Consider the following 22304-nt stretch of genomic DNA (forward strand, 5'->3'; position numbering starts at 1 on the left):
ATGTGGCTGGAAAATGCATCATACTGCCCCTTTAAGTCTAGACTGAAAATGCATTTCTTTTCCAAGGTTTTCAACAACAGTTGAAATGAGACAAAAATGTTGTACTTTATTGATCTGAGTATTGAAAATTTGCTGTAAAATGGAGAATACCTTGGTTGCTATTATCGTTATTGTTAGTTTATGCCAGAAAAGACGCCTGAGACATCTTAGCTGACTCCTTTTGAGGTTTGCTGATCCTTTTGATTTTATTTTATACCTGCTTCTGTCTGTAACTACTGCGAAGCGCTTTGGTCAGCTGAGGCTGTGGGTGATGTACTTTATAAGTGAACTTTGAATTGAGCTGAAAGTGTTGCTGTTGTTAAATCCATACAGACGTTCATAATGTTCTGACTTAACAGCCTGTATCGCTTTGGCGCTGGGAGCAGGTGAGCTTAATGGTTCTGTTGCCCTGTTGGCATTCCAGACTCCAGGACCTTGCTCAACAGCAATAGCTGTCTATATACAATGATACTCTTAGATTACATAGTGCAGACCTTAGTTGAACATTAATATGGCTCTTAAAGTTAATGACTCAGAAAATATTGTTTCATGGCCTCAAAGTCCCTCCCAATCTTTGCTTTCTACTTGTCTGAGATCAGCTCCCAGGTTCAGGACCAGACATTAGATTAGTTTGTTGTTGTAATTTATTACCTGTACTTAATTATACTTCTCCTAAGGTTATTAGATCGAGGCCTAAGGTCAACCAGACGAGCTCCTGCTTTACTTCAGTTCTCAGTTCTCTTGCTGCGGCTTGTGGTTCTAATGTGCTTCAACAGTGATAATGAGTGTTTGGACCTGACTCCTTCACGAACATGCTTAAAAGCTGAATGCTTTTCACTGTGTTCTGTTCACAAGTCAAAGTGAGACCTCTGTGCAGCTCAGTCAGAGTAAAATGCTTTGAACAGATGCAAAAGAACTATGAGACAAGAAGAAAACCATAAAAGTTCAAGAGAAAAAGGAAGAGCAGCGTGACTCAGATCTCACATGCTGTTGGACTAATGGAAATGAAATTATGTCATGGTCACACATCCATCCATCCATCCATCCATCCATCCATCCATCCATCCATCCATCCATCCATCCATCCATCCATCCATCCATCCATCCATCCATCCATCCATCCATCCATCCATCCATCCATCCATCCATCCATCTTCACACACCCTTGTCCCTTAGTGGGGTCAGGGTGGTGCCTATCTCCAGCAAGACGTTTCAGGTGAGAGGTGGGTTCACCCTGGACAGGTGGCCAGTCCATGGCAGGTCATGGTCACACATATTTAATGAAAACACTCTTCAACACCAAATGCTTACCACTGTGGTAAAGTTCCATTCTAAATACATGTTAGAGCAAACTCCTCAGCCTGACTTGCCCTGTGTGATTTAAAACAGGCTCTAAAATCATTTGCAGCCTCTGATTTAGTGACAGAATGAACCATATGTTCCTCTCCTGACATTTTGACTTCTCTCTTGTTCTGAAGTGTTTCGGTTTCCTCGCACTAACCAGACCACAGAGGAGACATCACTGTGTCTCAGTGTTTAAAACCTGATGCAATGTGTGTGAACTCGTGCTTTGAGTTTTTCTAGGAACTATGATGATTGTTACAATTACAAGTTAATGTGAGTGATATTGTGACTCAACCTTTTTTTTTCTACAGCAGCCAAACACACTGAAGGAACTTAGCAAAGAAGCCACAAGGTCAGATTTGTAGGATCACTTCCTGCTGCTGGCAACAGCTTCCTTAGACGTCGCTGTCAGGTTCATATCTGGGTTTTCTGTTGCAGCTCAATTTCAAACTACAGAAACCTTAAAGTGACTGAGGAAGAGCTATTGCTGGCAGCTGAAGGAGTGTTGGAACATAGTTTCTGACACTAATGACTTCTGCTAGAAGAGCTTTGATGACAGAAGGGCCTACAGGCTAAACCTCTTCCTATCTCAAACGCCTGACTGAAGACATGCACCTTCAAACATGGAACTGGGTCTGTTTACAATAATAAAGATACAATGATAAGCACAGCCTTATCTTAACTACAGGTTTTCATACTGAGGCATATTGGTCAGGTATTTCTTGGATCCATTGGGATGCAGCACAGTGCCAACCGTTTGTGCAGTCCTGAAAAATAACACCTGCTGAAATTCATCATCATCATTCATAGCATTTCATTTAACAACAGACGGACTGCAAAACACAAAATCTTACCAAGTAATCCAGGTCTAGTTTCTAGTGCACATTTGAAATAAGACAAAATGCAATCACAACAACCTACAGGAGCTTGTTTTAAGTCTATGATTCTTTAATATTGATAAAAAACAATGTTCTAGTCCCACTGGAAGATTTTCCCATGTTAAAAGGGAAATAATCTACCAGTGGAAGTAATACTTTACAATCTGTGCTCAAGAATTATGGACTTAAAACAAGCTCCTGTATCTTGCTAGAAAGTGATGTGTAAGTTAGTTTAGTCTCATTTCAAGTGTACTAAGATATTTCAAAAATCACTTGGTAAGATTTTGTTTGTGTGAAGGTTAACAGTCCATCTATACTTCTGATGAATGCCCAGGCGTCTCATATGACGGGTCAGTCAGAGAGCTCTGCAGCAGATGGTTTGACGCCTGGACGGCAGCAGAGTTTCACTCGGTTCCTGTAGGTTCTGGCAGGATGTTGCACTAGTTTAGTAATTCATAATGCCACACGAGTTTTGTTTCCCTTTTCCCTGTGGTTCATGCTGTGGGTTTTGGTGGTGAGGTAATAATAGTGTTATGTGTAAAGATGGGAGATCTTGACTGAGTTGATTATCTACTTCTAGATGTCAGTTCAGATGGCTAAAAGTTCTATAGTTCATGCATGCAGGTGTGACAGGTATTTGGGCTTAAGCAGTAAATATACCATGCAGCATGATTCAGCACCCAAACCCGCAGTTAAGAATCATAAAGGGAAAAAAAAAATGTCTCACTCAAAGTATTGTGAATATTTTCTTTCTTTTGATCTGAATAACTCTGGAATGTTCTTGCATTGTCTCTGCTGGTATTGCTGACAGCAGTAATGAGTCATGTGCAGTGGTTTGTAAAAGCATTAATGCTGCTTTAACCTATCAAGCAGTTCATTGAATAAAATTCAATGAACTGCAGCCTTCATTGAATTTTATTGGGATTGTACGTAACTGATTGCCAGTGTCATCAGTATTTCATAATTATGATTTTTATGTAGTTTTACAATTTTATTCCCCCAAATATATGAAATGATATCAGACTTTATTAGGACACATAAAGGTGATTTATATGAAATCATCAGTCATTTCCATTCATGCACACATTCACACACTGATGACGACAAGCTACTGGATTATAGCTGCAGCTGCCCTGGGGCAGTCTGGCATATCAATCTGAAATGTGTGGGAGGCAATTAGCATTAGTATTTAACTTTTGTTTTCTTACCAGCACCAGCAACACTTTTATGTATTTACATGTATTTATAGTCACACATAGTTTTCTGATCATTTTTCTGTGTACTCCAGTAGCCAGGCAACAACATTCCAAATTCACTGAGTCTAATTCTGCAGGACCATCTCTGAAACTCCAAAATAAAATAAAAAAAAACAGACATTTTCAGACGTCAGCCAATTATGTGTCAGTCCAGCTGCCATATTATTTTGATAACTGCGTGCAACTGAATCTCACTTTGAGTCCATCTGTTGTCTGAAGGCTGCACAGCATCATGAAGACCCAGGAACACAGCTGACAGGTCCAAAAGAAAATCAAAGTTCTGGAAAAGAACGGTTCATCACTGAAAAATGGGAAGTAACGTCATATTGGAAACACAGAAAGTGTGGAGGAAAATGTTCAAGTCCAATGAGATTATAACTGATTGTACAAATGATAATTACTATGAATAACAACATAGCATTCACCAGGATATTTATTGTGCATCAGAGGGTACTTGACAGAACTGAACCCTGCAACATGACCATGACACAAAACATTGCAGTAAGTCTGAGAGGCCTAGTCAAAGCCCATATATAGTGTAAAAACAAAGCTAAATTCCCTTCTTTTGACAATAATCTTTGTATGAAATATATCCAAAGATTTTTAGAAAGATCCAGTCACTGACTGGCTGTCAGAGCTGTTATCCAGTTGTCCAGGAATCCTGCAGATACTCTCTGTGCTCAGATCTTTTCTGTTGCATTCATGAAATGTCACTCAAACAGCTCTGTGAGAGCAACAGCACTCAAAAAGAATTCTACGAAAGGAATTCATTGCTGTCCTAACAGTCGAGAGCGTAGTGCCAAACCTGAAAAACCTGAATAACCTCAAAAACCACGCGGAGTTTTCCAGCCTCCCTGCATTGTTTTAGGCAGGCAGCAGATACTGAGTGGGTGAAACAGAGAGCAGCTGCATCCTTTTCCAGACGGCTTCCCAGGAACATTCAGGCCACAGAAACCCAAGACCCAACTGGTAGTATTTCCAGTTTGGGCCGGTGGTTTGACTCCTGCGATTCATAGGCGCCAGAAAACCTGTGAGAAAACTAAGGAGGAAATCATGACTCAGTGTTGTTGCCCTCAGACAACAGTCTAATGTAAGTATAGTCAGATATCGGTTGTAAGCATTACTGTGTTCTCTTGTTAATTTTTCAATTCTTTTCTTGATTGTGTGGCATTTTCAGATGATGGAAACATGTTAAGAAGCCTGTTGCTGGATTCATTTGGACTATTCAGTTTTAAACTTCATGGCCACACACAAGTCACTGCAGCTAAACCTCCTGGCAGCTGTTATGCACACTTCTGACATCACTACCATTCTCCCTGCAGCAGAGCTGACACGCTTCATCACCACTTTCTGTAAAAGATGTTTGTAATCCACAGCTCTACTGAAATACAGGCATAATTATGTTGGGATTTGATAACCTTTTGTTGTTCCAGTAAATGTCTTCTGGAACATTCTGCATGGTGGCCAGTCTGACTTTAAAGGACTCTTGATCATCTAGATCAGAGATCTCATATCCAGGCCTTGAGGGCTGGTGCCCTGCAGCTGTTAGCTGTGCCCCTGGTTCAACACACCTCAGTCAAATGACTGAATTGGCTCCTCAGTACATAGTCAAGTTCTCCAGCTAATGACCCGATTACTGACTCAGGTGAGCTGAAGCATCTCAAACCTGCAGGACTTTGGCCCATGAGGGCTGAATCTAGATGAATCTATAAGAATTTTCTTTAAAAAATTTGTAAACTAGCCCTTTAATTTAGAGTCAAAGTGCAAGTGTCAGATACAAACTTTAGCACTGCTAGCCGCCACAGCACAATCTCTAACATTGTTTTGCTCTATGCCCAACACAGCTATACATACTCCACATTGACAGCACATGTAAATAAGCAATAAAAAATGATTTGGCAAAGGAGAAATCACTTTTGCCCACATGCCTGTGCCGGCCCCCTGGACTGTTGGCACCCTGGGCATTGAGCCATATTGCTCATATAAAAAAGCACGGTCAAACTGAGCCTAATTTTTAAAACTAAAGAAATTATGAGATTCATGTTCTGCAACTTAAATATTTGCTGATGTAGGCTGACAGTTATTTCCCAAAGACATACTTTGAATTCGTTCATTACATCACTCCTTGGAAGCATACTGATCATTCCATAGCTTCACATTTCCTGTTAAACTTTCACCTGTGGAGGTGTATGGACTGGACTGAAACCCCAGCCGCCCACACAGTTACTGTCTAGCTAATGCCTTTTTAATTCATCTGAATAGTTTTTATGCACCCGCCTCTTCATCCATCCGTCCCCAGTGTCTAACCGCTTCTCCCTGCCGGGTCGCACAGCTTGAGAGGTCATGAGTGAAAACAAATGGATCAGTGGGAGAGATAAACCCCCACAACAAATATGTAATAACCTGTGTGCATATTGCATACCATAACCGAGTTGTTTAATAAAAAATGATTTATTTTACTTGATGTCTGCATTCAATTTTTTGTTTTTTCTTGCTCGTGTCACTGGAAAACTGTCCAACACGCAGACAAGAATATGGAATTAACACACAAGAAAATACTTGCAGGTGAGAGAGAGAGAACAGCACAGAGTGGGCGAGAGAATGAGTTTCAAGAAAATGAGAAACAGTTGGAAGGACGAAGGAGACTGACGGATCCTAACACAAGGGGGCAGACACAACGACGGGAAAAAGAGAAGATCTACAAGGAAACACATCGAGAAAACTAAACACAAAATCCACAAGAGCAGAAATACCGCTACTAAAAAATAAGTCTATGTGGTAATAAAACCAAGGAGGCCGACAGGAAATAAAGAAGCAGCAAAATAGAGATACAAGAATAGACCAAGTATAAGATCAAATATTAATAAATAATGAAGAGATGATCAAAGCCGGAAACACAAATGAAACTAAAAACATCACCTACGGATGATGACATGCACATCTTGACTGTAAAATTCACCCACCACAGCAAACCTTCAACATTCAGCAGATTCTACCAGAGCTCTCTACTTGTCTCCCACCACCCCCCACCCACTAATTACTACTGGTGAAGTCAGAGTTTTACTCATCAGGATGTCTCTACTCTTTGTGATATTGAGAAATACAAAAATCCCCTTTCTTTTCCAAATGTGTAACTCACTGAAAAAAATAGTAGAACCACCTTGATTGAACTGCTTCTGTTGGTGACAAGTAATTAAATTAAGTTTATCCAACTTAATAAATTAGTTTACTTCTTTAAACAAAGAAGTAAACTAATAAATGATCTTTTTTGGCTCAGGGAGCCTTTATTTGAGAGTAGTTACACAGGAAAGTGGGTAATGAAGGAGGAGGAAGACATGCTGCAAAGGTTATGCTGGGAATCAAACCTGCGACGGCCACGTTGAGGACTAAGGCCTCCTTATGTTTGTTGTGCTCTACCTCTGGACCACCACTGCACCGGGTTGGTACAGGATCCGTCCCTACTGAATCTTGCGTTGTGACGTCTGATATAGATGCCAATGTGGCATTGAACTTAATTGTTTCAATTAAAGTCGGAAGTTCCTGTATAAGTTAATTCATCATAAAAAAACTACAGCCCAAATATATTTTTTAGAGTGTAACAGACGCTGCAGGATCTGGGCAGACTGGAGCCGGGCCTGGACTCCATACACAAACACATTACTTTTGTGCAATCTTTAACTGACGGATGCAAGATAGGTAGATAGATAGATCAGCATCTATCTAGGGTTTTTTGATATCTATCTATCTATCTATCTATCTATCTATCTATCTATCTATCTATCTATCTATCTATCTATCTATCTATCTATCTATCTATCTATCTATCTATCTATCTATCTATCTATCTATCTATCTATCTATCTATCTATCTATCTATCTATCTATCTATCTATCTATCTATCTATCTATCTATCTATCTATCTATCTATCTATCTATCTATCTATCTATCTATCGAAACATTAGCATTAATTATCCTCTTTCAGCTCTCTGTACAGAATGACCTTATCTTCCTTGTTACATTCCAAACTGCATTCAGATGTCAGCTAACAATAATTTCTGAATATTTGGAGTGCTCTGTGTTCTTCCCCCCGCCTCCACACTGTTTATTTTTTTATGGTTCCTTATCCTCACTCCTCATGACTTATGGGAAACACTGTCACGTGGGGAAAAAAAGCAAAATATTAACAGGTAAGTCTTTGCCTCTCTATTCTTTCACAAAATGTTGTTTCCTGTGTAGTGACATGTTCATGTTCTTTCATTTTTGACAATATTCAGTTCTCACTCACAATTCATATTACCATTTTTCGTGTGTGTGTGTGTGTGTGTGTGTGCCGGTTTCATGTGTGATGATTTCTGCATGTCGTAAAGGCAAACCACAGCTGACCTGTTCCCATGGAAACTGCTCTGCATCTCTTCAGTCAGCTTCACTCTTCAGGTCTCTCATTTTCATATGATGATGGAAAGCGTTTCTTTTCCTGTTATTACTTATTGCATGTATCAATCAAGTTCAATCAATCAAGTTTATCTTTGTATCACATTCCAGCAAAAAAGCTGCTCCAGGTACTTTATATAATATACACAGGAAATGACAAATTTGCAATTCAGAACATTATTATTTTTAAGAGCACAGCACTTTGCCCCTGCTAAGCAACCTGCTTACTGCCGTGCCACAGCATCTCAACTGGATTTAAGTTCAGACTTTGATTAGGCCACTTTACACTCATGCAGAGATGGACTTGTTGATGGTTCTCTCACCACCTCACAGCCAGTAGTTCTCCTGTTGGACTGGAATTGTTTTTCACGTTTCCTTTACAGTTTATTTCTCGATCACTTTTCCTGCATTTCTCAGAACAGAATTGAAATTCTCAAAACTCCTTATTCAATCTTCAAATCATTGTGTCACTGGTGCACATCAAAAAAAAGCTCATTCTTATTACTGTCAACTAGTTGCAAATGCTTTTTCACATCATGAAGGTGATTTTGTCAAATTCTCTGCTTCTTACCTACATTTTAAATTACTTTTGCCATACTGATCAGAATGTATTATAAAAGTGAATTATCTCCACCTCCACAGCATTTAAGCATCATTTCATTGTCTAAGCTTTAACATGGTTCTCATAATATGTCAATCATATTTCTATACATTTCCATCCAACTTTTCTCTAAGTCTGTCCTGAACTGATAAATTGCTTCCAGGTGAATCTTGACTTTGTCCACTGTGGGTAAATGTGTGCTGCATTAGATCAACCAATGATCAACCAGTTTTCTGAAATAGATCAAAGGTCCATCTCATGACCCATCAACATAGTGCATTACAGTTGGACAATAACACAATGTCACATTTCTGACGATGGAAGGACAAGGATTTAGACTGGATCAAGAGTCAGAGAAAAGAAGAGGAGGAAGAGGAGTGAAGTTGTGGTGGAGGAGTTAGAAGGTAAAACAGAAGAAGAGGCTGAGGACAGAAACATCACAGAACAAGGTCAACTTAAATACAGCTTAGATCTTCTGCCTGAAGTCCCAGAAATGCAAAAATAAACCAGAAGTTCAAAATGAGGTTCTGGGATGTTTGGCTGAAATAGAGAGGAGTGTTTTCAAGGAGATTAAAGAAACTGAACACTTTTTATTATTTTGACTGATGAGACTATGAAAATATATGCTTGAAAATTGTCTTTGTTTTCTTAGAAGAGACACAAATCTGGTAGCTCCTCCTCCTCAGTCACTGCTGTCTCAGCTACTATTCGAGTTTCTTGTGTGTTTTCCTCTGGAGAGTCAGTTTGTTTGAATTAGTGTTGCTATTTCTTTGGGTAGAGTTCTTTTATTTTTGATCTATTTTATGCCTGATTCTCCTTTACTGGTCAGTCTATCACAGTGACAAAAAAAAAAAATCTGTAAGGAGTTAAATACTTTTTCACAGCGTTGTAAAGATAATGTAAAATAGGACAGTCACTGAAAGTGCAAACTTTGACAAATACAACAAAAGCGTTGCTTCTTACCAGCAAATAAATTCCTCACTGCATTGTTTTAAATCTCCACAGATAAATGTTACAATGAAAAACACATTCATAAATATTTTTATTTCATCCCACAGGCCTGTGTCACATACTTGCAGAAATAAACCCAGAGATGGGGAAAAAGTGCAACATTGAGGAAACAAATAGTTTGTAGATTGCACAAGATCTGTATCAGCAGTTTAAAAGGAATGGTTATTCATTCCCTTTGCTTTAACAAATTTTCAGAATGTTCAGCAGACTAAGATATCAAAGTTGTTGTTATTTCTCCCCAAACAGAAATGTTTGTTCTTTAGTTAAGTTATGCAGGAGACATCCTGGCTTCACATTTTTACATCAAACAAACCAGTGATGGAAGAAGTTTATTTAATGTTTATAATATGCTTGAGGAACAAAACCAGAACAAATAAACTTAGTCCAACTGAGGAGTGGAAGGTTCTAACAGACAGCCTGTGATAGCTAACAAAGCTGTGTGCATGACATCCTGCAACAGAGCCAAGGAAAAAATGATGCTGTAGTTTAATCTAAGTATGTTAAAGACAAGCTGTTATCTCGTTCAGTTTACAGTAAGTGGGTTGACAGTTTACAGATAGCTGCAGTATGGATTAAAGAATTTCACCATTCTGTAATGCACGAGGGAAGGGCAGGAAGGGTTGGCTGGCTGCGGTTTTACAGCATCTATGTGGGCCACGACCTCACATCCTGGATTATTAGCAGGAAACATTTAATATGGACCTGACGGATATGACTGCAGCTGATAAATGCTCCTGGATCATTTTCATACGTGGTGCAAACATTTCCTCTGCTTACTAACTGAAACAGAGTCACACTTAATTGATTCCTGTCTCTCTCTCTTTGCATCAGATGATCTATGTATGTTGAAAAATCAGGAAATATTTACTGAGGTGGGATGTTGAGAGGGAGAGTTGGAAACTGCATTCTTAAAGAAAATGTCAGATGTAGTGGTAATAACAGGAATCTAAGTATTCACTTCATATCAAATACAAGACTTTCACATTTTATAAATGTTAAAAATATCAATGTCAATCAATGGAAAACATAAAAGAGTTTAGATGGAAGTTTGTTTATTAAAAGATAGTCCAAAGACTTTATTTTACTCCTTTGTCTAATGGGTCTATTGGTCAATATAGATTTTCATTATGGAAAGTAGCATTACATTCTGTTAAAAGGGCTGGTTATGGTGATACTTAGTCACATAATGTCTAACATTATGGGAATCCACTTCTTTTTGCAAAATCATTAAATGTTCTACCAGAAAGATCCTGACTTTACCTCCTGGATTTTATGACAAATCTATTTTTTTACCCTTAAATACATTTTCTATGTACTTTGAGTATTTAGGAGTGCAAAAACTTCCAATGTATTCTCACCTGGTGCTGTGTAGATATCTTTATATGTTTTTTGGATTATATTTTTCAATTTGTTCCTTTTATTCTATTCGCTAGGACATTTTCTTGGCTATGAAGTCATCACATTTGCTGTGGAACTGCTAACCAATGTCACGACTTCCAGCTGAACAGTTTTGTGCATCTGACTTTTTTTTCCCCCTCACAGCGAGTTTGTAGTCCAAATTCATTTGCAAGTAGACAAGTCAAAATTTTCAGCTCTAGCGTGTATTAATGCACAGGTTTTCTTACATCAGAACCTCTTCAAAGTGTCTGGTTACATTTGATTTTTCTTTAGAATGTACGAGTTGCTCTAAAACACCTCAGGTCAGGGTAGACGACTGGTCTGTGGAGCTAGAATAACAAGGAATTCAGATCAAAACAATAATGTTCTACTTTATATAGACCATAAGAAAATTATTCAGATGAGAAAAAGAAATATTTCAAAGCCTAATATATCCACATTAAAACACTATAGATTAGAGCAGTTTTTATGGAATGGAGCTTTCTCAAATATTGAAGTGAAGGTCAAAAAATATTGAAGTGAAATATTTCTATAATAGAAGGGCCAATAGTAGGAGACACGTTTTAACCATCATGATAGGGAGAATGTTGTTAGAATGGGCAGATCGTTTCATTTTGTTGAGTTAAATTGAAATATGTCAGATGGACACTGGGTCTGACCTGTACAGAAGGAGGGGAGTTAGAAGTTATGACATTAATGGACAAATGCATCCAATGCATAAATGCATAAACTGACATTGTTGACTTTCATTACAAAACAAAAACCTAAAAAAACACACACACACACACACGCACACACCTACACAGACACACACACAGGGGAAACAAGACAGACAGTAAACAGTTTCAAACAGGACCTTAGAGTTTTTCTTACTTATATAAATGAACAGATTTTATGGAAGATCTCTGAGCTGACAGAAGCATCAGTGTTTCAAAATCCTGACAGCACCAGGAGCATGTTCCTGACTGAACCGAGCTTATCATGGCCTTCACAACCAGAAGATGAAGCTGTGCAGACTGCATGAGCAAGTTGGTATGTCGGTCTGAAAAACAGTGACGTTATGAGACTTCCTATAGAATTTGCAAATATGTTTTAATTGTATGTTTTATGGAAATTGCTAAAACTGACATTTCTTAATAAAATCCTTTATGATTTTCTAGCATCTGATGTTTTTCGATACACTGAGGAAAGCTAAGGGTCTGTTCCTGCTGTCAGGGGGCTTATGAGCCCCCACATCGCCCCACACCCTTCCATCATGACCTTGGATGGAGAAACAACCTCTTGACCATTTTTTTAAAGCTTTAAAGGTGTTCCTTCATGCACAGTTTTTGTTCTGAATCGAACATGCAGGCCTGTCCCTGCATGATTTGACAGAGTTGATGCAAGAATGCAGAAATCTGCTTTCCTGAAAGTGTTGCATAATGTTTTCCCAAATAGAGACTGAAGTCAAAATCTGTGTTCAAATTCTATTCAGTTTGACTCACTGTTGTCCATGAGAGACTGTAAACTCACACCACTAACAAAAGAAGCGTCATTGTCCCCTCTGTCGTCATGGTTTCATCGTTACAAATGCCTAGTTTATATTAAAAACTCAATCAAGGCACTTACAAGAAAACTATGCATTTCTTTACTGCTGCAAGATGTTTGAATAAGCCTTAACAGGAGGAGGCTCACAATCAGGAATGTGCAGAGATTCTTCTGAACTGACCCAACAATTAAATGTGCAAGTAAGAAGGGTATATTTAGATTAGACTTTGGTGGATCTAAAAGAATGTGTGTGGGTGAAAGAGAAAGAGAGACAGACAGACAGAGACAGTAGGTAAGGAAATCTCACTTTTAAACCATGTTGCATAAAGTCAGTGGCTCCAAATGTTCAGTTCTCTTCAGAGTAACAGAACTGCTAATGAATCTTCTACATCACAGTGGAGTGGAGAAATGGTGTTCCTCTATTCTTTACAAATTCCTACAGACACTTTAAGACCAAGCCAGAGCATCTCAATCAGATGAAAGCCCAGACTTTGACTAAGCCTCTCTAAAACCTCCATTTTGTTTCTTTTTTAATCATTCACAGGTGCGTATTGGTCTGCATAAACTACAGGAAACCATTTAGGTCCTGGTGCAGCGAAGTGGCCCCAGGCTGTGCTGCCACCGCCGTGTGTGAGTGGAGGTCTGCTGTCCACAAAATAGAAAATCTTTAAAAATCATCAAGATGTTTTTCATTTGTTGTTGTTGTTGTTGTTGTTGTTTTCTTTTGTGAGAAATATGAGTTGTGTCTTTTGGTCAACTGTAGTTTTCAGTGTTTCCATGGAGACTGTTTTTGGGTTCATTAATCGTTATAGATAAATAATCAGAAATATTTAACTGTGATGGACTGGCAGACTGGCCATGGTGACCCTGCATTTTGCCCATTGGCCTCTGGGATGGCACCAGCACCCCTCATGACCCCACCGGGGATTAGCATGTAGGATAATAGATGGATGGATGTATGGATGGATGAAAAGATATTAAAGATGACAAAATACATTTTGATTGCAGTGAAAGTCAAAAACACAGGTGTGGAAATCCCCCACGCTTTGAACAAACATAAGTTGGTGTGTAGCCAAGAAATGTGGAGCAGAAGATGACAAAAACGATGACAAGAGCATGTTTTGATTGGAGGAAGTGGTTTATTAGTTTCTGGTAAACGAACAGGAAGTGTGCCAAGATAAAATGCCATTATTTCCCTTGAGGCTGTCATCTTTGTGAAATCGAGATATACGGTGCAGGTAATACAGGTTACGGCTTCACCATGAGAGACAGACATGTTGTCGTGTTACAGGATTACAGCCCTTTGCTGGAGACAGTAATTTGGCTTCCCATGGCTTCCAAGACCTGCTGCCAAGCAGCAACCCCATAGCATGATCCTGCCACCACCATGCTTCACAGTGGGAGATGTTTATGTGTTTATGGTGATGTGCAGTGTTTGGTCTCATCGACCAGAGAACTTTTTTCCACTTCCTTTTGGCTGTCTTGTTGTCATTTACAACAAGACAGCCAAAGCCTCTTACAAACATCTTCACGAAAATAGACAAGAGAATAAATGAAAGTTTAAAGTCTGGAATAAAATATCACAGTACTAGTGTTTTTGCAAAATCTGCCACACTGGTAGACCTGGGGGTGTTTCAGAATATTTATGAAATATATAGGATGATATACTTGCATCCTGCAGAAATGTATCTTTTCAACGGTGGGTGACCTCTAACGTGCATATTTATCACTGTACATCTGCTGTTATTGCTACAACTTTTGAAGAGGACAGTGATATGCCTGACAGTAATGGTTGTGATAATGAAGGCTGTGAGAGCTTTTAGAACAGAACTTTGAGACCAACAGCAGGGAATTGGAGGTTCTGCTGTGCTTCTGATTTCAGTCTCCTTTGAGTACAGCTTTACAGTAATTTAGTATAGTTTGAACTGTAATCTGATATAGGTATGTATTGCTATTAAAAGTTATTTGAGGTTGCACTTGCATCTTTATTGTAAATATTGCTGCAATGATTGATGATGTTTAATAGTTTGACAAAACACAACATCTATGTGATTTTTTTGGAGAACTCAGGCAACAGCTGTTGTCTACCTACTCTCTTCATCTCAGCTGCTGAAGCCTGTAGCACTTTCAGCGTTGTCATGGTGACCTGGTCTCCTCTCTCTAATCTCCTTGTTGATGGTCTCAGGTTGTGAGGACAGCCTGATCCAGGCAGGTTTACACATGGACCAGATTCCTTCCATGTCTTGACGATTCATTGAAATGAACTCCAGGGGAGGTTTCTGTTCATCCACTGACTTTTATTCAATAACCTTCTGTTGTAATGGTAGCCAGGATACTGATGAACCAGTGAATGGACCTCCCAGAACCAGAACCAGTTGTCTTTGTACTCCAATCACTGGAGACAGTCACTGCACTCAGATGATCTTCACTACTAGCACCACCTGGCTGGACCTCTGTTGAAGTAGGTCAACAGTTTTAAAGGGGGGTGAATATTTATGCAATCACTTATTTGATGTTACATATTTTTATTTGTCATTATCTTTGCAAAAAACAGTCTCTGTTTTGATATTTAAGTTCTTCTGTATTTTTAGTTTTGTTTTAAAAAGGCCTAATTTTACCGACCATGATTGAGTTGTAAAAACAATAAAATATCCAAGGGGGTGAATACTTTTTATAGCCAGTATAAATCATATTCAAAAATTCTGCCCAGATGTAGACTTATGAAGACAACTGCAGGTTCCTGCACTCTTTGGCCAGTTGCTTCTGTTTATTGTAATTACACGTGATCTTTGTGTTTGTGGCTGCCTTCGTCCAGGCTGACGCTCTCTTCCTGAGAACAACACGCTTCCTTGAGGGATCACTGGGTCCTCACACTGACAAATTGAGAAATGATGCCATGTTGCATCAGATGTGTGTGTCGTTTTTTAGAATTCATCTTTATTGCAGAACCCCTGACCATCACTATACATACTCCCAACTATAGAGTTCACAGATGGCAATGGCATTTTAAGAGTTAAATCACAGCATTAGCTGGAGAATACAGAAATACAGCTTGCAAGTCATGATTCAAACAATCATTTCAGCACATCATAAAGCAGCACTTTTAATAGAAAAAAATAACAAAGTGAAAAGCCAAAATAAATATTTTAACAGGTTTCTAATTTGGATCTGTCCTCAGGTCCAAACACGCAGCACACACAGCACTGGCTAAAGCATTTCACAGAACCCATCAGATCTGTTTACATTTTTAACATGTCATTTTTTCCCCCCCATCATCAGTTAGAAAAACCATGTTGACACAGCAGGACTTTAAAGAGAGAGTAAATACAGTGTGTTAATATAGTTTGGTAGATTCAGGACAGAGATCAGTGGAAGTGGGAGGTTTTGTGCTTGACAATCTAATTTTTGTGCTTAGTATTCTTTATGTGTGTTTTGTTCAATTGTGAAGACCGGATTAGTTAAATCCAGCCAAACCTGCATGGAGCTACTCTGCAGAAACTGTGATTTAAGTGGAACAAATTTCTGTCTTCATTCTAGATCTGGCTAAGTTCTTCCTGTTTGTTGTCTGTCTTTAACAACTTCTAACATCACAGAAGTGGCTTCAGCAGACAAACTGTTTCACAAGTAGCTCTGGCTCTTCAAATCTTCTGTCTTTTCATCCAAATGAAGTATTATCCAGCTTTTATACTGGCTCTAAAAGACTGCCTGACCTTAGACATTTCAGTAACAGTTATAAAATTTGACCTGGTCAAATTACTGTCTCCAGCAAAGGGCCGCATTTTAAAATAAATAACAACAATAAGAAAACTGACGATGGCAAAGATCAGATTTAAATTAATGCAATTAATTTATTTGTACACATTTGCTACTAAAAATAAACAGTCATGCTTGTCATAAATCCTGGGAAAATGAATGCTTAATAAGACATTCACCACGTGTACAAGGCAAAAATCCCCCTCACTTATTTACTTGGTTACTTGCCTCATAACAAGTGGCTTCCAGTGAATCACCTCAAGACTCCAACTTATAGGAAACAATAATAAAAAAACAGTATAAAATAACTCCTAGCCTGATGCTAGCCTGAAGCAAGCCCTATAATACATGTCCCTTTATGTTAAATTAGAATAAATTAAAAGCTTTCTAGAAACACAAAAATATTTTATCCCAGCATAATATGTAATATAATAAATGCAAAATATAAAATATATCAATATATCATATATCAATATGCAAAGTTTACATATTAGATTAGTGGGTAACACTTTATTTGAAGGGGTCTGCATAAAACTGACATAATATTGTCATAAACATAATAAAACACCAGTTACAAACACGAAGGAGTGTTCATGAATGATTATGGTCATGAAGTGACATTTGGTAAATAATGAGACTTTTAATGGATTTTGAATTCTATTTTTAGTACAATTTTGCATTAAAAGTGTCATTATTTACCAAATAACACTTCATGACAACAGTGATAGACACTCATGAAGACTCCTTCATGTTCATAACATGAACATGCACACCCCTTGAAATAAATTGTTACTGATTAGTGTAGTTTATTTGCATCAGTGTTGAGGCAGCTGTTAGTGAAAAGAAAATGTAGAAAAGAAGCTAACCTGCTGCTGAGAAGGTTCTACTCAGTACTACAGAGGTGGATTATTAAAGCATAAACCTGCACTGGTGTGATCAATCTTTATTGAAGCAACTGTGTCGATGGACTCAGGAGCCACTAACTATCTGACCAATCATCGAACACAAGCTGAGCTCCAAAGAATGACTGGTACTCATTTTGAGGCATAAAGTCTGGGTGAGAAGAAGTTACATGTAGTTTGTCATTAGCATCCAGCTTAAATGTGCCAGATGTGAACAGAGATTTTTTTATATAATCTACTTTATCCTTCTTGTAATCCTTGCAAATCACTGTATCCTCTGCTGTCAAAAGCGGTCGGTCCTCATTGTAACTTTGTTGGTAGACTGTCACAAAGCTAGAGAGCACCAGGAAATGTTTACCAACACAGTGACTGGTGTCAATCTCATACAGGGTCTGCAGGAAGACTCTGTAGAAGCCCTTTCTGGGCACCACCAGACTCCCGTTGTAGTATCTGAAACCTCCATCAATGTACGCCCGTCCCTCTTCGTGTTCCCAAAGAAGATATTTTCCATTCGTGATGTTACGCTTTGGAACTGAAAGTGTGGACAGAAACACAAAATAGGATTGGAGATCTTTCTTCTTGCAGGTAAAACATCTAATATTTCATGCAAAATTAAGGAAGAGTCAAAGGAAAGAACAGAACTCCTCTGGCAACCAAGAGTAAAAGGTTCAATAAGATCAAACTCAATATTATCTGGTTTGTACTGGTTATGCATCCATCACACTATTAGGTTTATACACATGATGCTGAAGCATATCTAGTGTGGTCATCCAGCTCAGTGGCTGTCATGGTATCAGAAAAAATAGTGGCAGGCACCACTGCTGTTTGCTTAAAGCTGCAGTAAAGTTTATGTTTTTTACATATTTGTTAAAACTGTCACCATGTCATGACAGTATATCATGAGACAGATAATCTATGAAAAGACAGATCTCCTCCACCCCCTCCCTAAGCTATTATTGCTGTCTGAAGAAATGCAAAAACAACTAATCAGAAACAGGAGGAGGGCTTCTAATTGGCTACTGTCGGATGATCTGATAAAGATCCACTCACCTCAGCATATCGAACCCTTAAAGTGGGTAATAAATCTCATAATTTCATGCCTTTATTATCTTACTGTCTTATTCTTTTGTTCCAAATCACTGGAAGAGTGAGAGTGAAACATGAAGGGATAGTCTTAACTGTTGACTGTGTAGTATCTGGCTGAAAAGAAACTAACTCAGCAGATTCCTGGGGAGGGAGGAACGTGGCCTATCGCCCAGCTGCAACCTAATAGTACATGATTTAAAAATGGTCGAAAGGGATTTTCCCAAAATAAGAATTTAATTTCTGGAGACATTTCCAAAACACCTATGTGTGTATGTCAGAAGGCACGACATGACCTAGATAATCTCCAGAGTACATTACCTCAACATTTCAGTGTTATTCTGTAAGACAGTCATGTCTGGGCTGGGCTGTGTTAAGACACTTTATTATTAATATTAAAATAGTTCCTTATCAGGCACACAGGAGTGGGGAGAGGCCAATAAATAAGAGAAAACCTGAAGAGTCAGTGTCAGGGTTGCTGGGTCTGCTTACAAATGGAAACCCAGAAAAATCCTCCCGTTTCCCTCCCGTTTATGCCTGTAAAACATCATTACCTGTCAACATAGCGATCGGAAGCCTCTGTGCACTTTGAGGTTGTTGCAGCTTTTCAGGAACACCTAAGACAAAGATACAGAATATATTGCCTGTAACAAATGATGTGTGAAACAAAAACAGACTTCAGCATCAACCTTTCACCAAACAACACATTTACCTGATGACTGGCTGTCAGACTGGGACTTGGTCTGCAAGAAAAAACAAACACAGACTTTGTTAAAACAGGAAAACAGAATCAATTTCTAAATTGGCGCTAAAAAGATCCTGTGGCTGTGTAACAGGCGGTTCTATTTAAAGCCTGACCAACCACACTGCAGCTGGTTTATGGTGCTAAAGTACAGCTGCAGCATGACCTCTAAAACATGCAGAGTCTGAGATAACAATAGTATACAAGAATGTTGTTGAAGTTGTGCCCTGCAGCAAAACGACCTTTATATTACAATAAGTGTAGCAAACCTTTATTATTTCAACCCAGCACTTTATATAAGGCAAATACGGTTTGAATAAGAAAACTCTGGGAGGAATACTTGGCTCCTGTAGAAAGCCTGGCTGCTTTTAATGTGTTAAAAAACTGTGACAAGAATGGAGTCTAGTTTTCCTGGACTGAACATACGAAGGAGGAAAGATTTTTTCAGAATTCCGTCATGCTTTTAGCAGCAGGAAATTATTTTAGCAAAGCAGAACCACCTGCACTATCTTCCATGAACCTTTTCTGTGGTTTCCCTCCATTTCTCCTCCACTGACAGTTTTATAAACAAAATCCTGTGTCTAATATTTTCACAATCCCTGCTATGCACATGTCCAAAATATTTAGGCTTTGCTTGTCTAACTTTATGTCTAATCTGCTCCATTTTTTTATTTTGCTCAGGAATCAGCCAGTGGATTACACTTTGGTGCCTTAATGGGGATACACATGTAAACATGGAACTTCCTGTTCGATTCACCAAAAATAGAAAAAAAAAAACATAAATAAATCAAGTAAGTTGTACTAGCTCCTTATTTTGGAGCCAAAGTTTATTACATTTAACTTGTAACATAAAGTAAAGTTTACACAAATGAATCTGTTTGCTTTGTAGTACTTGGAGAGAAAACAGGGTTTGGTTAAAATCCAGACTAACAGGTCAGACCTCAAAGAAAACCAGAAATCAGCAAAGGCCAGTAAAAACCTGATCAGGGCACAACTACCTACTGCTTGAATGAGAATTTATGTCTCCCAAAAACAATATGTTATATTAGTCTACCTTTCAATGGTCCCATGTTTTAAGGGTTTGTTAGTTGTGATGTGAACAGCTTGCCAAACCCACTCTACCAATGTTAAATAGCATATTCTGCTCATGACTGGGAAACATTTGTATGATTGGATGACTGAAGTTTAAGGATACAACACATGTCGGCTTACTGAATTTATTCACTTAGCAAACAGGAACCTTAGCAGAATGTCAGAGAAGCGTACAACTGCAGCAGACTGGCACCTTGTCATCCTGCTGATTATCAGCTTTTTCACACATTACTGACGGATGCCATGTTATTCCTCAACAGGGATTAGTAATAAATCAGCAAATGTAGTTTTGTTTGGTCACCCTGGAACATGTGTATTGACCAACTTGGTCTCCACTCATTTATCTTATTGAAACAGGTTACAGGATCACATCTCCACATCTGCACTGAGATTGTTTCAAATGATGGCAAACCTTGTTTATCCAGAAAGGCACTTACTGCCCCACATCATCACACTGCCTTCACCAGATGCTGTCAGGCATTGGCAGAGAGGATTCTTAATGGGCAGAGCCCACGTTATCAACAGAACTGCCCAAGCCACAAAATGCATAAACCAAATAAATGTGGCACCATTTCAGTGTGTGCTGTAAGGTCTACTGCAAGTATTACAGTTACAACAAAGGGAAAAAATGGATTAAACATACACCATAGAGACCGACAATGAAGAGAGAGTGAGGAAACTCGGGACTTCCCCTCTAGGCTGAATTGCCTTTTCTCTGGGCTGAACCGGCTCCGTGGGGCTCAGTCCACCAGGTCATAACAACCCACATCTACAACCGGCACGTGCATGTAGAGAAAGTTTATGCTAGGTGAAGTTCTTGTCTCAGAGTGCTGTCAGCAAAAAGCGACCTAAATTTAATACATACTGAAACCATATTCATCCTGCACGAGGGAACACACCTTGACCTCCCTGCTGACAGAGCTTGTTCACCAGTTGCGCACTTTGAAAAACTTAAGTTTGCACCCTGCTGTACTGTCAAACGCGTACACAGCAGCTGCTGATAATATATTAAATATGAACAATTACCTGACTGTCAGTAGCACAGTCACACGGCCTCTCTAGTCTGAACGTAAGGAACACCGCCAGAACTCCGCAAAGCAGCAGAAGGAGCGCCGCTGCCACAAACTGGGCCATCCGTCGTCGGTGCCTTTCCCTCTGGAGCTGAATGTGGCGGCTCTTCTGGCACCGAAGGCCTGCCTCTGCCTCTGCCTCCGCTCCTCCCTCATAGTCACACCGGTAGCTGTTCTCCTCCTCCATGTCTTGTGCCTTCCTATTCGCGGACCAAGTCCCGACTGCCTGCCACAACCTCCATTTATCTGCACTTTCGCCCACGTTGAAAGCCGCGCTCCATTGAAAAGAGTCTCGATTAAAAATGAGTTTCACCAAGAGTAGAAAATCACACCAGAACTTCCTGTTTCTGAGGGCTTTCATGTTTCCGGAGTATGTAAAAACAATCTGTCTGGTTGGAATGAAAATATATGCGCGTGGTAAGAACATCCCCATAAACAGAGCAAAGTCCCTGTAAAGGCACTCCAACTGTCCTGTTACTGAAGACACATTTAGAGCTGCCTATCCCTGCAGATTCACATTGGTTAGCTTCTAAAAAGACAGTTTAATTAATATAAAGAAAATGAACTACTCTCTCATTTCACATAGTGGACATCTATTCTGATCCAATTATTCATGTTTGTGGGGTAAATGCAGAATTAGCCGTTTTATAGTTACAGACATCAAGGGTTCTCTTCTTTGCGTCTTTTATAAGGCCTCATTTTAGCTAAATGTTGCAGGCACTCCTCACTTAATCTTTCAGATGATTCCCAGCTGCAGTCATTTCAAAGCTTGTTTGTTTTGAGAGCTATAAGAGTTTGGCTGACTTGTAGATGCCATTTTCTCTCCTGGTCTTGACTTGGGTTGTACAGTCAACCTTTATATGAAAATAAAAACAATCTCTGTGAAATATTTGAAGAGAACCATTCTCACAAAGCATTTAACAACACATTTGTATAAATGTTTTTAATGTTCAGGTGCCTGCTGCTATATTAGTGTACATGTATCATATTTCCCAAAACCATGAACAAAGATGTTCTGGTTGTCATAAAAGCATGGCGACCCAGAAGTCTGTTCCTGTCTGCTCATACAATGTCTTATTGAGTTGGTTTCTGACCCACACACATAGATTTACAAAATATTTTTTCACAGTAACTCTCCACTTATTGTTTTTAGCACAGTGGATGCCTGTTGATTT

At 39.0% G+C, this 22304-nt stretch overlaps 1 protein-coding gene and 1 long non-coding RNA gene across 2 annotated transcripts; one reads left to right on the top strand and one right to left on the bottom strand.

Moving 5' to 3' along the window:
* The first annotated feature begins 4252 nt into the window (after nt 1-4252).
* LOC148157759 (uncharacterized) lies at nt 4253-5976 on the top strand. The gene is made up of 2 exons (XR_015764200.1): nt 4253-4607; nt 4695-5976. It is a non-coding gene; the product is annotated as an uncharacterized LOC148157759 (long non-coding RNA).
* A 9428-nt stretch (nt 5977-15404) lies between these two features.
* On the bottom strand, nt 15405-21332 carry LOC106903935 (tumor necrosis factor ligand superfamily member 15-like). Its single transcript, XM_014967980.2, has 4 exons — nt 21086-21332; nt 18938-18968; nt 18780-18842; nt 15405-17674 (listed from the first exon to the last, which is right to left on the bottom strand). Exons 1-4 carry the CDS (start codon nt 21314-21316, stop codon nt 17220-17222), a joined length of 780 nt encoding a protein of 259 aa, XP_014823466.2. The 5' UTR covers nt 21317-21332; the 3' UTR covers nt 15405-17219.
* Between the last annotated feature and the right edge of the window lie 972 nt (nt 21333-22304).

The sequence above is a fragment of the Poecilia mexicana genome, unplaced genomic scaffold, assembly GCF_051168715.1.
Source record: "Poecilia mexicana isolate PSO_F unplaced genomic scaffold, ASM5116871v1 scaffold_9, whole genome shotgun sequence".
Taxonomy (NCBI): domain Eukaryota; kingdom Metazoa; phylum Chordata; class Actinopteri; order Cyprinodontiformes; family Poeciliidae; genus Poecilia; species Poecilia mexicana.

Bases quoted from the DNA above. Each gene is read 5' to 3' on its own strand.
- LOC106903935 (XM_014967980.2), bottom strand. From the start codon at position 21,316: ATGGAGGAGGAGAACAGCTACCGGTGTGACTATGAGGGAGGAGCGGAG. The intron at 18,843-18,937 runs GTAAATGTGTTG...TCTTTGTCTTAG, and splicing joins GTCTGACAGCCAGTCATCAG to GTGTTCCTGAAAAGCTGCAA. The intron at 17,675-18,779 runs GTAATGATGTTT...CCACACTTTCAG, and splicing joins TCCGATCGCTATGTTGACAG to TTCCAAAGCGTAACATCACG.